Source organism: Alexandromys fortis, unplaced genomic scaffold (genome assembly GCF_014885135.2).
Source record: "Alexandromys fortis isolate MF-2015 unplaced genomic scaffold, M_Fortis_MF-2015_v1.1 scaffold_183, whole genome shotgun sequence".
In the NCBI taxonomy this organism is placed as follows: Eukaryota; Metazoa; Chordata; class Mammalia; order Rodentia; family Cricetidae; genus Alexandromys; species Alexandromys fortis.
Window position 1 is genome coordinate 921,681 of NW_026068079.1, and position 17,568 is coordinate 939,248.

Below are 17,568 nucleotides of genomic sequence, written 5' to 3' on the forward strand. Positions count from 1 at the left end.
GAGAGAGAGAGAGAGAGAGAGAGAGAGAGAGAGAGAGAGAGAGAGAGAGAGAGAAGCCTCAAGCTGCACAGGAAGGCATGCAAGAGAAGAATGTAGCTAGAGAACCAACACCCTAGTCTCTCCTTGCCAGCTCAGGACAGCCTCTTCCAGTGCTCAGAAGTTAATGGTCTGTGAACAAATTAGTGCAGTCATCACTCCTGGAGACAGGTGAGAGGAAACAGGAGGAAAGGGAGGGTGGGTAGAACTGGAAAAGTAAGCCTGGAGCTGAGGAGAGGGCTGCTAAGACGTTGCAGCTAAGGACAAGGAAAAGCCATGCTGCTCTTGAGGGACCCTATATATACCCTCTGGTTCCCAAGTCAGCAATGTCTCCAACTCCATTCACTTTCTCTCATTTACTTCTTCACTCCTTCACTTTCTCACTCGCTTGTTTATATGCGCATGAGTTCCCTGTTGTATTCCTTCACATCCATTTCTCCATGCGTTAATCAATCCTGCTTTTCGCTAATGCATTTCATTGAAAATGCTTCTATTGAATGATGAATTCATGAATTCATGTTCAGTACTGAAGCCAGTCCGTAGAAAGATGAAACTTAAAATACATTCCTGCTCTTAAAGAGGGCGTAAGCACTATTCATCTAATGAGCGAGGGTTGTTCTGTGACAACAGGCATGCAAATCATCAGTGGCTTGACAGAGATGGCATGTGGGGAAGGACCACCTAGGAAAGTGGTCAACGAGGTCACTTGGTGGAGGCTGAGAAAGGAAGTGCACTACAAAAGAGGTGACTACACAGCTAGAGGCACAATGTCCCATACAAGGCTCAGGCCAGGCCAGCATTAGACAATGGTTATACACTCCTGGCTGTGGATAGGATGTTGTCTTAGTTGTCTTTCTATTGCTGTGATAAAGACCACGACCAAAAGCAACTTGGGGGAGGAAAGGGATTAATTAGTTTATACTTCTATGTCACTGTCTATTTTAGGGGGAAGTCAGGCCAGGAGCTCATTTGGTAATTGGAGGTAGGAACTGAACCAGAGGCCATGGAGGAAAGCTACTAACTGGCTTGCTCCCCAAGGCTTCCTCCACATTTTTTTTCTTATAAAATTCAGAACCACTTGCTCATTGGAGGCAATGCCTAAAGTGAGCTGGATACTTTTTTCTACATCAATCATTAACCAAGAAAAAAAAATTGTCCATGGATTTGCCTACAGGCCAATCTGATGGAAGCATTTTCTCAACTATGATTTCTTCTGCTCAAATGACCCTAATTAGGGTCAAGTTGGCAAACAAATTGAACCAGCACAGATGAGAGCAAGAGCAAGCATATCTCCTTACTTATATGTGATTGTGTGTCTATAGAACATATGTTTAGCATGTGGTAAGTATGAGCCAGGAATGGTGTGCTAAGTTTTGAACCTTCACCCCTCTCTCCCGACACATGCTATTTTTGGGTACATACTGTCATTTTCTCTTCTTCGCAGAGGTGGGAACGGAGTCTATGTTCAGGCAAGCAACTTTTCCCAGATCACAGGGCTAAGCATATCTGGGACTTGAACTAAAGCTGTGCTTCCAAATGATGCCGGAACTTTTTTTCTAAGCACAAGTGAAATCTAATATGAGTAAAGTCTCCAGCAGGTGGCTCATAAATGGGAGCTGAGCCAGTTCTCCTCCGAGGGGATTGGAAACTCTCTATCAGGTGGTAGATATAACGACCTTCAGTCCTGTTCTCCCCTTCCCAGGGTGTGGACTGCAGGTAGAGTCCAAAGACTTAGTTTCTAAGTTAGAGGTTTGTCTCCTGTTTCTTTCTCCAAAAGTATGATTCAGCTCCCCTGGGAACAGAAAAAAAAGCACTGCTTGGCTTGAATTCCTAGTGCACCACTTCTCAGGGGATTTTCTTGGTCAGGATTACCGCAGCTCGGCCCCAGACAGCGGAGTGTAAGCTCACCAGATCTTACAACTAAATGTGCCCCTGGAATCCAGCAGCATAAACTCACTTCTCCTTATCATACAAACAGAAAATAAGTTTGGGCAGGTGCTGGGCAGCTAGGCATGACCTTGAAAGGGAATGGCCAAGGATGTGGGAGAGTTTATATGCAGAGGTTGGCTTGTATTCCCTTAGTAATTTTTGACTGTCTCGTTTTCAGCACTCTGAAAGAAAATTTTAAGACATTTGGCCAAATCAGAAGAGCCCAGTGTTCCGTGTAATTCCCTAAATACTGTGACTACCTGTTGTCATCTCAAGTCCAGATCTACCATGCAACTCCCTAAATACTGTGACTATCTGTTGCCAGGAGTATATACACCTCGGTCTGATAATGACCAAAACAAAGTATCATTTTTTTTAATCATTGATATGATTCTTACAGTTTGTACTGAAAGCAGTCTTTCAGAGGCAGGCCAAGGGTTTGATGAAGTATGAAGTATGAAGAAGTATGATAAACAAGACACAGAGTCAAGGGAGAGTGTCTTTATGTCCTTGGCACCTCAGTTTCCCATCTGTGGAAACAATGGTGATGAGAGGGTTCACCCCAGAGTAGGGCTGAGCTGGAGCATGGGGATAAGAACCATGTCTACTTGACGGCAAGTATTCTCTGTCTCGTGTTGGAGAGAAGTGGGTGAAAAAAGTACACGTATGTCTGTGTCCATCAGAAACTGAGAAAAGGAGTGTTCAGAAACAAGGTTCAGAGTGTAAATCATGAACTTTCCAATCTGACACTAGCCCACTATGGACTGCACATAGCAATGTTGATGGACAGAGATGAGAAGAATCATTGAATTGGGGCAATAGGGTCCCGCAACGTTATCAGTATGGGAAAAATATTGACACATCTCTTCCTTAGTGGAAGACTGACTGTATATCTGAATACATCCTTAAAACAAAATACTAGTTGATCACTACCAGCCCTCCTAATTATGTATAATAGTTTCCTGATATATAAATTAGGTTCATTTAAACAAACTCAACTATAAAGTGGTAGTAAGGACTGGAATGGGGCACAGTGAACATTTAACAGGGTTAACGAAGATGACAAAATAAGGTATTTTTTCTTTATAAACATCTAATTAATTTTTCTTTAAAAATGTATGTTTTTATTTTATAATTTAAGTAGTAACCATTCCTAGTTTGTCAATAGGAAACTGTTTGAAAAATGGATGTGTAGAAATTAGTAGTGGAACAGAAATACCATTTGAAGATTATTAAGTTGAAAACATCTGTCCCAGGTTGCATCACACTGAGACTTATCTGCTATCAGAATCTTGGGCAACATCCCAAAGGGATTCCATTCATCATAAATGCTCTGTCTCAGTTAGCTCACGCCTAGAGTCAGGCCTACTTGGCTTCCGGCCCCACGTAGTTCCAGTTCTACCATCTGTGGTCCCTTTATCTAGGCCTCCAGGCTCATCTTGTTCCTCCACTCCCATTTCATCTTGAAGTGGAAGAAACACTGAGAACTTCAGCTCTTGGAGAAGCTTCTCGGGCCACCGTGCTATTATTGCTGCAGTGCTCCAGGCTTGCAACCCAAGTCGTGTTGTGAGAGGTGCATTACACGGAGGATCAGGACAGACACTTAGTAACTCTAGCTCCTTTAGGAACCTGGACAATGTACTCACCCTGGCAGCCTCATTTCCACTCACTGCAATAGGAGGGATGGCGACAGTGCCCTCTTCAAAAGCTGACACGAGCATTTAACAAGCTCATTGACATCCACGACATAGGAAAACGGGGGAGTTTTTGTAAAAGCTCGCTGTTTGGGCTCTGTTTTTAAAATCTAACAATAGTCTCAGCAGTAAATGATTATAAAAAATGATACTCACTGTAAAGTTTTTGAAACATATCCAAAATAAACATCAACCTAAGGTCAGTACCTATAAATACATTAGTGTATAATGCATATGTGTGTATACATATGCATATTATGAATATGCATAAAATAAATTTCTACAGTTCTTATCATATATGTGTCTTACACATATCACTGAGGTGTTCTCTACATCAAATAGTTAATAAATTATCAGGTTGCTTTTTATTTGTAAAGCAATATTTATCCTACAAAGGACTGATCTAGATTCCTTACTTGTATGATCATCTCTCTTGTCATTCAGTGTAAAAATGATCATTCTCCATAAGTTGATAAAGTAAATGCAGCTCTGAGAAAAGAAATAATTTGTCTATAATCAAATACTACAATGTAGGCATTTCAGTTTCAGGTTCCTGACATAACATCCCTTTTTGAATGTCACGTGCCTTGGCCATATTCTACATCATGTTCAGTGGTGTCACAGTGTTCTGTCACGGGTGATGTTTTGTATTTCATTTCAATATTGCGTTAACTTCAAGTACATAGATAAACATTTATCTCTTGTTCCTGGCATATAGTAAATACTTAATAAATATTTAGAAAGGGAACATTCTGATTGCTAAATATTTAAACACATCAGTTGGTTTACTTGCTTCAGGTACATTCTTTAGAGATAGGACTGTTTGGCTGAATGCATGTTTGATTATTAGAAGTTCCTGTCACGTAGAAAGTTGCTACCATAACCATGAGGCTGAAAGAAATCCTCGGATCCTATAGTATGTGCCAGGTAATCTTGGAATACCTCCTAAGTACGGCTTGCTATCTTCAAGGGGTTGGGGGTCGGGTTTGCTTCCCATCCATCTGGCAAGAGTTATTAGTTCAGAACAAACACAAGCCTTCGTGCTTCCTACTGAAGTGTGCTGGAACATCAGCTGCCTGTTGCCTGCTAGTTTGGACGACTTGGGACCCTCTTGAACTTCCTCAGAACAGTAAAGTGACTGGTTAAGAACTCAGACTGCAGCGAGAAAGGCTTGGACTTAAGTCCTGCAGTAGTCTTGTTTGATGTCTTTGCATCTGGAAAAGTTTCTTGTGCTATGCAAACTGCATTTTCTGCATCTGAAAACTAGTTACGTTAATTATAGAACTTATCTCTTTGGGATAGTTTGCATTATTTTTTGTATACAGTTTCTTGTACGTCAGAGGAACTCAATTGTTGTTATTCTTCAAAAATCAATATGGTAACCACAAGGATATGTGGTCTTTTTCATTTAAGATAATCAAATTATTTTAAGGGTAACATTTCAGGCACTCAGTTGCACCAACTATATTTAAAGTGATCAGTAGCCACATATAGTTATCAGCTATTATACTGAAAAACACACACACAAGCTGTGCCCTCTTGGCAAGCAGTTCTGCTTGAGAAATGAGCACCCAGCAAGGAGAAGCAGCTGGAAGAAGTCAGCTTGGCAATGACTCTGCCCTCTGTTCTGGAAGAAGGAGCCCCGTGCATCCCTTCCTTCAGCTCTGAGAGCCGCATTCTGTTCTGCATTTTGAATTCCATCCAACAGCTTTTGTCACCCCATCTATCAGAGATCCTAAAGAAAACAAACATTTCCAAGCTCGTGCTTGCCTTGAATATGCTTTTGTGGGTGTAAGTTTGTTATCGGAGCTTAGTGAATTAGTTCTGCTGTTAACGGGTCACTGGACTGAGGAGCTCCTTTAGGGACAACAATACTAAATTAATCACCCTTTGGATCTCCTCAAAGGGAAACCAAAAAGGAGACTTAGCTTCTGGGGATCTGGTAACCGGTGGAAGCTTCTAGTTCCAAAGGAGCAGGCAAACTTCCAATGTCTTATTAGTGTTTACTTCCCATGTGTGCTGAGTTGGCCGAAGAAAGGTGCTACAGAGATGGTCTGTCTGAGAGCACAGGGCACCACATGTGGAGAGCCAGGGTGCTTGGCAATGGGAGCACATTGGGGATCTGTTTTTGAGGAAATACCCAACATAGTGGCTGTTTTTAGAACCAAACTTAAGGACACTTTATGGGTCCTGAGGTGGGTCACCCACTTTCCAAGCGACATCACTTTTAGGCTGTGTGAGACCAACACTAGAAAGCCCCAGCAGTAAGCAGCCTAAATGGGAAAGAGGAAGGACCATTGGGATCATCAAATATTTTGCCTTTTGCCAGCCAAACCCCTTTTCAGTTACAACACTCATCAAAACTCTAACAGAAATATAATAGCTGGACTAGGCCTTTCCTGGTTCAGTGCTGAATTAGGACCTTCAGCCTTCCTCTCACCTCAAAGCATCTCCATCCTACTACAAGAAGCAGAATGAACAGGCCATTCAGAGTATTCAATTCCTCCACCTAACTGTCAACTAGGTCTCTTTGAAAGAATAGCATAAGACAGAAAGGGAAAGAATAGTTGATATCCAATGCATCATCAGAAGGAAATGACCACAGTAAGCCTCAGTATTGTCATCTGAAAAATGGGATGGCTCCTGCTTCATAGATGTGCTGTGAGAATTGAATAAGAGGAAACATATTGAAATCTTTTACAGAATATAAATGGCTATACAGAAGGAAATACTATTACTAACAGAAACAATTTTATGTACCTCAGAGAAGAAACTACCACTGCTAAACTATTACAGGAAAAGGGAGAGTTTATTCATTTTCTTGTTATACAAAAAAGATAATCTCTTTATTTGCTTGCTTTAGTGGGAAAAGAGCTTAGGGGTTATAGTGGAATTCAGTACCGGCCTACTGTGTGTAGTTGTGGACAGTTGATCACAGGGAAGCATACTCCAAGCTGCGACCATCCCAAGGAAGGACTGTCTTGTTCTAATTTGTCAAAGCTGTTAAAGTGACTCTACATGAACTTGATGTAGCCTGAGCTGACAGGAAGTACAGGACATCCTGGGACCTAGATCACAAGTTCTTAATACTGCTTCTAATGGTGTCTAAAGGGCTGTAGGAAGTTAAAAGCCATCAGAGAAGATACCATACCCAATACTATGTGATAATTTGGGTTCTTAAAAAAGAATAAATTATTTTTCTCCAGCCCCCAATAGTGAATAAACATAAGAAAATTGTATGTTTGTATGGACTGTAGTTAAATGGAAAGCTTTAACAATACGAGGGTGGAAGAATAGAGCTGCAAGACTATGGGGAATCTTATGGATCAAGGTGAAAGATTTGGGTTTTCTTTTAAAGTAGAGGTAGAGTGACCCAGAACATCAGACCCCTGTGGTTCTTCTACCTGGATATATGGACTTCTGTCCAAGCCATGTGGCACACATTCATGAGGAATGCCTTTCCTCTACTCCAGAAATGCTAGCGGATGCAATGCTATTCTGATTACTGGGACGAAACTCCTCCATCTTAGGAAAATCAGCAGCTTGTTTAAGGCTACCCTGAGGCAGGACTAGAGGCCAAGTTTGACATGCAGTGCTGTGTCAAGAGTGGGCTAAAATCAAGGATGTGGAGGGCCCTACCTGCATAGCTCATGAAGTTGTTGTAAGGAGTGTTGAAGAAGCTATGAAAGCCACAAGTGTCATTCCCTGGTCCAGGGTCTCCACAAAACTTGTGTTTGGGGGCTGGGTTGGTGTCATTGCAGAGGTCTCCAGTTTCAAATGAGGGCTCTGTCTCCATGCAGGGATCACTGCAGGACTGGATTTCTGAGATGCCACGGAAGATGTGATAGAGGCCCAGGCTGTGCCCAATCTCATGGATCATGGTGTGGGTGTGTCCAGGAATGCCATAGAAAGATGGGTTCAAGACAATGCCGCCTGCAAGGGGAAAACCAGAGCATTAGGCAACAATCTGCTTCAGGCTAGAAGAGTATCTAGGTCAATCAGAAACAAAAGGATGATACTTAAAATGACAGCCTTCTTTACGACCCTACTGCCCAACAATGTCACAACTCTGCTGCAAGTCACTGGTTACCAAAACTGGGAGGAGTGCCATGAATCACTTTGTATCATGTTTTAACAGAGAACACTTATGCCTAGTGAGGAATAGCATTATTCTAAAGGGATGCTGAGGTACTGAAAACACACTATTCCAAGTAAAAAATTTTGATCTCTGCCCTGATCTGATGTTGTTCTGCAAACTGTTCCGTAGATAGAAACATACACTCTGCTTTACAGCCATTGTAAATGCTCCTATACAGATGCAACCCTCAGACAGGTCCACACTCCTCAACCCTGGCTTTTATTGTGCCTTTATTAAGTCTGTGACACACCACAACTTAGTTCCCATCTTTGAATCTCATGCCTTTATCTCTGATGCTGTAAAAACAAGACCACTAAGGAAAGCTGGCACTGGGTTGTGCTCTGTCAAAGGATTGCTCCTAATGCCACCTGACGTTTATCGAGCATCTTATGTGTCCTCTAATGCTGTGCTGAGTCTAAGGTGTATGGCTTCTCTTACCATATCACAACTCAAACAGAACAACACTCATCCATAGAAAGCCAGAGTGACCTGCCTGTGATTAAGAGAAATATGGAGATAGAATAAAATCAGTGTTCTTGGGTTCTAAAGTCAGGGCTCGTATTCTCTTTCCCAGTGTTAATGACTATCACAGATACTAGAATTAAGTTTTTATTGTCCTGGTTAAGCTTTATTGTCAACTGTAAAAAGTGAAGAGTCACCTGAAAGGAGAAGCCTCAAGGGAGGCATTTCCTGGATGAGGCTGGTCTTAGGTATGTCTCTGAGGGTTTGTCTTAACTATTTTTTATGTTAGAAGGCTCACCCCACTGATGGTGCAATGTTCCACTAGAAGGCTGGCCTGGGCTGTGTAAAAGCTGTGCACGAACTAGTGAGAGAGCCGGTCAGAGAGCAAGCCACAGGCCTCCGTGCTTCCTGCCTCCTGGTTCCTGCTCTGACTTCCCTTGAGGATGGACTGTGACCTGGAAGTGTAAGCTAAATCAACCCTTTCTTCCTCAGTTGGTTTTGGTCTGAGTGTGCTATCACATCAACAAAATGAAATTGGAACACTGGCTAATATGTTGAATATTTGATGAGTGGTAACACATCTAGAAAAGGTTGTGAGACCCAGCTAATTACTTCTAAGCAGGTTGCATAACCCCTGGAAGACATCAAACAGCTATTTATTGTCTTCCTGCATGAGAACAAAAATTATACAAACTATGAACCTAGCAGAAATAAGTTTCAGGCTCTAACTCAGACCTGGGGCAACACTATCTGCATTTTAATAAGAGCCCTAAATGCCTTATCTGCCTGCTCTGGATTGAGATATTGATGGCTGTAACTCATATCTCAAAGACGGAAAATCACCTAGTTTGTAGAGACAGAACGAACCTCAGTAGAAGCAATGGATAGTACTTGCTCCATATGAATCTTAGACACTGGAATGAGACACACAAGCTGTGTGTCTAGACAAAGATTTATGCTTTTAAACACTGGAAGTGGTCAAGAGAAGGTTAAAATTCAGGTATGAGAGTCTTGTAAGCGGAGACATTGAAGTGTGAAGACCTGTCTTATGGCGGAAAGACAGGACTGGAGTACCTTGTAGAGCTGGAATGGCATGTTTCGAGCAGACATGATGCAAGTGGACTGAATTGCTTGATCTGTCCTCAGTATCATGGAGTCTATCAATTCGGCAATGCTTAGAGGCTTCTAACACAAAGATAAAGCGAACATGTGTGTGTGTGTGTGTGTGTGTTTGTGTGTGTGGTGAGAAGGGAAGGCAGAGGCAGGAGAAGAAGCAAAATTGAGACAGGAAATCTTTCTGAATTATTTTCTGTCAATCATAATCTGAAACATAATCCCATCCAAGGCTTTTTCTAGGGTTAATAAAGTAACATCAGGAAAGGTGGGTTAAAAACTATGGTTCTAATAAATTGAGTTTGATTGAGGCTACTATCCAGGAGTTGCTTATAAGCAGCCACTTTCAGGATGGCAAGCTGGCAGCTTGCAGGTCCGTGGCCCTTATGCTTATGAGAAGCTGGATTTGTTTCTCTAGGGAGTTTCTCTAGGAAGCTCTAAACTAAGTAACTACAACAGTGTTAATGACCCATGATCTTTCCAGAAAGTCCTGCAACGGGCAGGACCAGCCTAGGGATGCTGATAAGATTAATGTCCAGCTTGGCTCTGTTCATTCTACCCCAGTTGACCCTTTTCTACAGAATGACGGCACTTGACCCCAAGTGCTATTTCATTACTTCTCTTAAAAGGTGAAATAGCTTGAGCCTGACATCATTCTGAAATACTATAACATGCTATGGATTTACAGCCTCCTCCCCTATTCCTGGCCCTGATCCAGGCTCTGACATTCATGAAACCATCAGGAGTATTTTTCTCTAATGTTAGATGCCTTCTGTTCAGCCCTCCCCAGATACAGATCGGGCACCTTCAGTTAGCTTTTGTTTTCAATTGGAGCAAATCTCACAGTTTAGAAGGACCCTGGGCAGTCATCTAGTTAATCTGCCTCTTCAAAATTTTAAGAAACCAACCTAAGAAAGGAATCTTGCCTAGGGTTATCCTGCTAAGGAGAAGGAAAACTATGCCTTTGACTCTAGTCTAATCACTTCCCAAGACATCCTAAACATAAACAAGTGATAAGGGCAAATCATTTCAAGTTTGTATCATTTGTACAATCTCTCCTGCTCAGCACCTCTTTGTATCTGAATGTCTGACTATACTCCTACCACATATCCCTGATCTTGGGGTTTCCAGATCTAAGTACTATTGACATTTTAGAGCACCTGATTCTTTGTTGAAGCCACTGTAGAGCATGTAGATACATGATTACTGCTTACCAGATGCCTGCATATGTAATGATAAAACTGATAAGAGTCTCTTAGGGATCAGACTTGCCTCATTTGAGAATATGAATATATATAATTTAGGGGAATGAAGTGCCTCCCTCCCCCTTATCCCTCTTGTTCTCTCTAACACACATGCGCACACACATACATGTACACACACATTAGGTTCATCCCCCTAAAAGTGCTAGAGAACTAAGCCCATGATTTGATTAAGCACAGCTTTCTACAGCTGAAGTTATAGAATTCTTCATCTTCCAAATACCGTAGATTAAGAATAGCTACTAGACTCTGGGTTTACTACAGGGTGACCTTGCTGGCCCCAAGCTGCCTCCAGCACTGCCAGCTTGCTGAGTATTGAAATTCTCCAACCATGACTCTCACTGAGTCATCAGAACTCATTGTTACAAATGAGGAGAGCATTTTATTGAGGGAAAACAGTTAAACACCCTGTACTGCCTTGTTCAATGGAATATTAGATGGCTATTAGAAAACGCTCATCTTTAGTGAAATGTAAGCAACCTAGAAGGATGCCTTTCTTTGTGATTAGGTGAAAAAATGTAAGCTAGGAAATAATTTTAAAACTCCTGTATGTGGAAACATGTAGATAGCCTAGAGTATCAAACGAAAAGGAGACTTGAAAATTGTGCCTATACTACAGTTTCAAGCCAATACAAGCAAATATTGCCTCTGTAGATATTTATGTGCACTGGACAAGAATATGTGGGAAAACCTCAAACACTGTAATTTTTATTATTTATAATCCCTGGTTCAGAAATGATTGATATTTCTGACTTGCAGTGATTAGTCCGCACAAACAAAATACTCATGTGTTATGAGTATGCAAACTTGAGATGACAGACAGCTCCCTGTGTTGCTAGTGGACAGAACATAGATGAAGTCCCTATATGATCTGTTTCTGTTGCTTCCTTTGTGTCTTTTAGGACTGTCTTAACCCACATGTACCAGGATAATATGGTCAGCAGGCCAAGAAATATGCATGGATTAGGAAAAGGAGGTCCAAGAAGAATTCAGTTTCTGGACGATGAGAAGCTTGTGCTGCGAGGTTGTCTTACTGATGTGCATGACTTTGGATATATGCTGCTTGCTCTCTGGCTCTGAGTTTTCTCATCAGGAAAGCAAGTTCCTCAGAGTATTGCCAAGTCATCAAAAGCAGGGTCAACTATGCCAGCTTTCTGTGAGTTAGACAAGTAAATGAGTGACTCCCATTGCTCCTGCTGCCTGCACCATTATGGTTATGCTGAAGTCTTCCTCACAGTAGGATCCATACTGACTGGCTCTGAGTTACTTCCAAAGGAGCATCTAAGACTCACCCAAGTGCATTAGGGCCTCCTTGTCCCATGGCCAAGTTGCCACTCCCGCCAACTCCTCCTCTGAAGAGTTTGCAAAGAAAATATTGAGATGTGTTGATCCATCCAATCTAAGAATGTTCTTTAGCTCATTAACATCCAAGTAGGCTCTGAAATACAAAAGTAACCTTGACTGTTACCACTGTCCCACAAAGGTAGTATTCAAACAGTAGGATCTCCCCCACATGATCAGGAGCTCTTACACTGGACACAGTAGCTAAGTTCTTTATAAGCACCACATCATCGTGCTTCTCTGAAAATGTTGTACTATCCCATTTTATTGAAAGGAAAACACATTAAGTTTATCTATGAAGAGCTGAGCTTAGTTTTGAATCTCTATGCATTGAGAACTAATGCTCATATTTCTAAGGACGGTGTTATTTTGACTAAGAAGAGGACCATGTAATAGAAGCCTAGGATAAGCACACAGAGCCTGTGTGAGATAACATGTACTTTGCTCTTGGCTTCTCTGTCTCAGTCAATCACTATGGGCCTTGGTCATCTTCTTGGAAAATGTGGATCTGTCATAGGAGGTGTTTATCATTTCTAAATTATTCTTGTAAGGAGGTACCATGGCATTTTTAAGGATGAGAAATGTGTAGCTCAATGTTTTTAAATAGGTCACCCAAAGATGCAGCATTGGGATTCAAGGTTAATGCTAAATAGCTTGGAAGTATATTCTCTTTTCACTGAGGCATCATGCTGACACCCATCAACCATTCTGCATTCTGTAACACTCTATTTCGTTCTATAGACTATATACATTGTGCCTGGTGTTGCTGTCATTGAGGTCGTCGTGCCTTAGTAATAAATGAACTACTCACGCCACAGTAGTAAGTTATCCAAGATAGGGAGGAATTTGTTGGTAAGGGAACCAGGAAATAAAAGAGAGAGGAGAGAGAAAGAAAGAGAAAGAGTAAGAAAGCACAACAAAAAAGTGAGAGTGAGGGGAGATGGAGAACAAGGGAGAGAGACGAAGAGCGAGAGAGAGGGGCCTTGAAACAGGAGACATGTATTCTATGTGCTCAAGAAGTAAGAAACTCCCCTTGGGAAAACTTCCTCACTACAGCAGAAGCACTATGCATGAGAGGCTGCCTCTGCTCTGCTCAGGTGACCCAAGGCATCTTATTCTGTGCTCATTTCAATGCTACCCTCTCAGGAGTCCCATTTCCAGCCTGCTTTTTAGGAATTCTTGAGAGTAGCTGACAATCATTGGTGTGTGAGGATAGAGATGTGCTCATGTTTTTGTGTTTTCATCCCATATACCATATTCTTAAGGCAGTTGAGTATGGAGAAGGTGTCTTGTTCATCTCTTGGTATCTAGCTTTCAGCTGAGGGTTGTGTATCTAGTGAGACCTCAGTGAAAACTGATAGAGCTAAATTTAAATCGGTCAATGCAGAAGCCAAAATACCTTGGTCCTGGTCTCAGAGTCAGTGTCTGCTGACTCAGAGGCTGCTTTGGTCTCATCTCTACTCCAGGATGAAATAGGATATATATGACATCTACTGTACTGTGGCCACTCCCATCATATGTCTCTCTGAGGTCAAATGTCCCTGTGATCTTCAATTTGATGACTTGTCGGAAGAAAAGATTACTGGCATAGGAAACACAGGCTCATAGTGGCTAATTCCAGGGATAACATTATCAGCTAAAATACTGACTCAAAATCTTCTCTTTCTCTAGGAACCCACATCCGGCTTCTTCTGCTAGAGGCTTCATGAGGAGTTCTAATAACTCTGCCATCTAAGGTTGGAATGAAGACTGAAATCCAACACTTATTGAGTACTTGCTGTATTCCAGCATGCCAGTTGGAGTGCACATGTTTCATTTCTGGTACTTCAGTGTGTAGCCTGGGTAAGATTAATTGCTCCCAAGCCACAGCTCCAGGCTTGAATCCAGATCTCCTTAATATCCAGGGGCTGTGAGCAAGCTGCTTACCTTCCTTTGTTCAAGTTTCTTTATCCAGAGAATAAGAACAATGATGGAACCCCAGTCCTAGAGCTCTTGGACTAGGATAATGGAAGTGGAAATGAGTCTGGGTGATGTTGAGCATACAGAGAGCCCTAGCAAAGATTTAGCAGTTGTCATGTATCCTCACCCTACAGATGAAGGAACAGGGGTGCAAAGGTTACAGGACTAGGGACAAGGCCGAGCGCAATTCTATGCATGTCTAACAGTTCCTACCCGCCCTCTCTTTTAAGTTGACCCCGTCCCATGGGGGATAGAAAAACAACCCAGAGAGGAGCACGAAAATGCAAAGGAGCCTAGAGTGTGCTTGGAGCAACCGTTTCCACATTTTTTTCTAACTGATTTACCCATTTTCTTCAAATGATCTCCCAGACATAGAAAACACATTTTATTAGAGAAAGCCACCTCTGGCCCTATACTCTGAGATGAAAACGTTTCATGAGAAAAAGATACAGGGGAAAGGAAGATATTTTAATTGGTTGTTTGTTCAGTGGTAATTGCAGAGGCAATTTTTCAAGAGGTGGTATTCATCCTAGCCCAAAGCAGAAATGTGGGTTGTTGGATCTTCTTTCTGGCTCCTATGTGGGGTTTTCTCATTCTTTGGGAAGGCTCCATCTCCCAAAACGTCCACGGCAACTAGCCAGGCTACTGGTCCCACTGGCCTCTTTCCTCCCTGTCTCTCTTGTTGCGGGGAATCCACCCAAAGAAAAAAGCAGCTTTGTTAATAAAAGCTCTCCCTCTGTCAACTGAGGTCTTCCAGCAATGCTAAGCTGGGTGTCTCCCAAAGACATCATGGGGAAACCTTTGAAGACAGAAGTCTGTGTGGGTCTTTATTATTTCCATCACCTTATCTCTTAAGATGATATTGTGGTTTTCATCTCTCACCTTAAGCAGTAGATGGAAGAGAATGTAGCAGAGGCAGAAAACTTAGAAGAAAGAGCAGTCTAGGTATATTTATTTAATCCAAATGAAAGAAAATTAGTTGATAAGTCCCCTTGACTTTTTGTTTTGAAGCTATAGAAAAACTAGCAATTAGAGTTTGGATATGAAATGCCCCGAGGCTCTGGTGTTAACACTCGATCTTCCGTTGGTAGCACTATTTGGGAATTTTTGAAACTCAAGGAGACTAGTTGAACTAGGTTACTTGAAGGTTATACCTAGTCTTGAGTCCTTCTCTCTCTCTCTCTCTCTCTCTCTCTCTCTCTCTCTCTCTCTCTCTCTCTCTCTCTCTCTCTCTCTCCTTCCTGTTTTCCATAAGCTAAATAACATTTCTAGCACCTGTCCACACTGCCTGATGCTTTGCCTAAGCAGTGGGAGGCCTAGTAACATAGATTCAATTCTCTAACACTATGCGCTACAAAGACTTTTTTTTGCCCATGAGCTGTTTCGGTCATGTATACTGGTGATAGTGATAACAAAAGCAGCCAACACATTAGCCTTGTATATATATTACAAATCTGTGAAATTTATTTAAAAAATAACTTATGCCTCCTAGAAAGATCAATTGAACGCTAAGCAATGTTTATTAACTTGCATGAGGATATCACACCGAGATAAACAGAGAGACTTAAGTCTGGGAAGAAATTGCTTCAACTTTCTGAGTTCCTAGTTCTGAGGCAGATCAGGACCACACTAGCACACACCCAGACAGTAGAGCTCCTCTCTTTTCCTAGCCTCCAACTTTCCCCTTCCTGAAGTAAATGATGCTACCAGTTCCCTTTTGCATAATACTCTCAGTCTCAGCTTCCAGAGTCTGTTCCCCCATTGTGTAAACGTCTTTTTCAGTTTGCAGCCTCAACCATACAGGACCTCATGGTTTCCTTACCCAGAGCCCCCTGCGTGTTTTCTAGCTGCTCCTTGAGTATTTGTTAGCTTCTGTCTCACAACATCGCTCCTGAATTCTAATCACATAAAATCTTCTTTCCTTGGGAAGTCTGCTACTCCATCTTGATCACTTCCAATTGAATTTCAGAGATCAGAGAAACCACCACTCATGAGTGTTGAGCACGCTAGCAACCCAGTGGGTGATATACCTAGGTCCATGTACCCACACACTCATGGGGCACTATACTAAACCCACAAGGCACTTATTGGTTAATGTTGGCTACCCGGACTGCGTTAGTTACTGTTGTGACCAACAGTCTAAGTTCATCATTACCAGTAGTTGAAAATGAGGATACTGGTCTAATTTTTATTTCTAATCTTTAGCATTCTCTTTTGAGTTTTACTCATACTGTGAGCACCAATCTCATTCATTAGACCGAGGATTCAAATAGTTATGTCCCAAATCATGATTTTCGTGGCTCTTGAAAACTTTCTCAAAAACCCACAGGGAGATAATCACTCATTTGAAGTTATTGGGCACTTGTCTTTTGAATCAGATAGCATCAAACCTGAGTGACCAAGAATAAGCCCTAAGGAAGTGAGATGATTTGCCTGTGCTCACATCTCACCAAGAAATAGAAGGACCAAGCCATGGATCTGGCTTTCCTGGCTTATGTACATCTGATCTTGATTTCAGCACCTTTCTGTTGGTGAGTGATGACACCTCTTCCTTCGGGTAGAAACTATTTTCTTCAACTGTGTATAGTTTACCATGCTAGGCATGGTAGTCCTACAGCTTCCTAATCTGGATACCTCCATGTAGATGTTGCATGGATATTCAGCCGCATCTCATCTCACTGCACACTACCTGCAGCCTGCTCTGTAGCTTAAGGTCTGTGTCTGGCCAATGGGCTAGTGAACTAGATTGCTGCTGTCCAGCTTACAGCCTACTAAAAACTAAATGCACAAGAAGTAGCCATGTATTTCAAAGGAAAATGATACGGAATCTTTGCATTTAAGAAATGCTTTCTGGAACAAGTTGAGAACCTTATAGTTTTGATTGCAAACATTTTCATAACCTTACATTACACAAAATGAGAGCAAGGCAGAAAATACTTGAAGTGTTCTCAAGCATTTTTGACCACAATCACAAGTGGCCCCCACTCCTGCCACATCCCCTGTCTTTGCCAAAACCCCACTAATAACACAAGCAACCAAGTTTTGGAAATGGTAATCTATACTACAATGCCCCTGTTAAGATTCAGTCCCCTCCCGAGCTATTTCTCAGCAGTGCTGCCTGTGTTTCTTTTCCTCCTGCACATCTCGTGCACCTGGATTCCACAGTGAAGGTTGTGGGTCCCCTGGAATGTCTGTTTCAGGGGGCCCAGCCCTGATTGCCAAGGCACCCAGACTTTAGCCTTTTGCCAGAACTACATTTCAAAGCCATGAGTGCAGTCCTGGAGGAAGATCAAAGCTCTCTCAACTCAACTGTCATTAGAATATTTTCTTTATGCATCTCACTTGCTGGTTAGTGCCAACAACATATTTCCTAAACGCACTGGCCTGAGATGGTACAAGTCTGCAATAATATGAATGGGAGAGCTGTCAGGGCCTGTTTTATTGAAAGACAAGCAAAAGGGAACTGCACTCAAAATGCAAAACAACAACAAACCCCTTCCATGAAGTCATGGGAAAAGGTCTAGGAAAGACCTAGCTCTTTGGGCACGAGAAACTCAGTACCCTGGTTGCACTATTTACCCATTTGAGAGAAGAAGGATCACAGGAAGCCCAGGTCAAACCTTATGTGCTCTGA

The 17,568-nt window shown here is 42.0% G+C and overlaps 1 protein-coding gene across 1 annotated transcript in view; it reads right to left on the reverse strand.

The window, feature by feature from the left end:
- Nucleotides 1-17,568, reverse strand: part of Pappa (pappalysin 1) — a 235,453-nt gene that overhangs the window by 175,676 nt on the left and 42,209 nt on the right. The window contains exons 3-4 of the mRNA XM_050121835.1: nt 11,927-12,072; nt 7,299-7,592 (exon numbers count right to left, since the gene is read on the reverse strand). Of these exons, the coding sequence (XP_049977792.1) occupies nt 7,299-7,592; nt 11,927-12,072 (440 nt within the window). The remainder of the gene's footprint in view (nt 1-7,298; nt 7,593-11,926; nt 12,073-17,568) is intronic.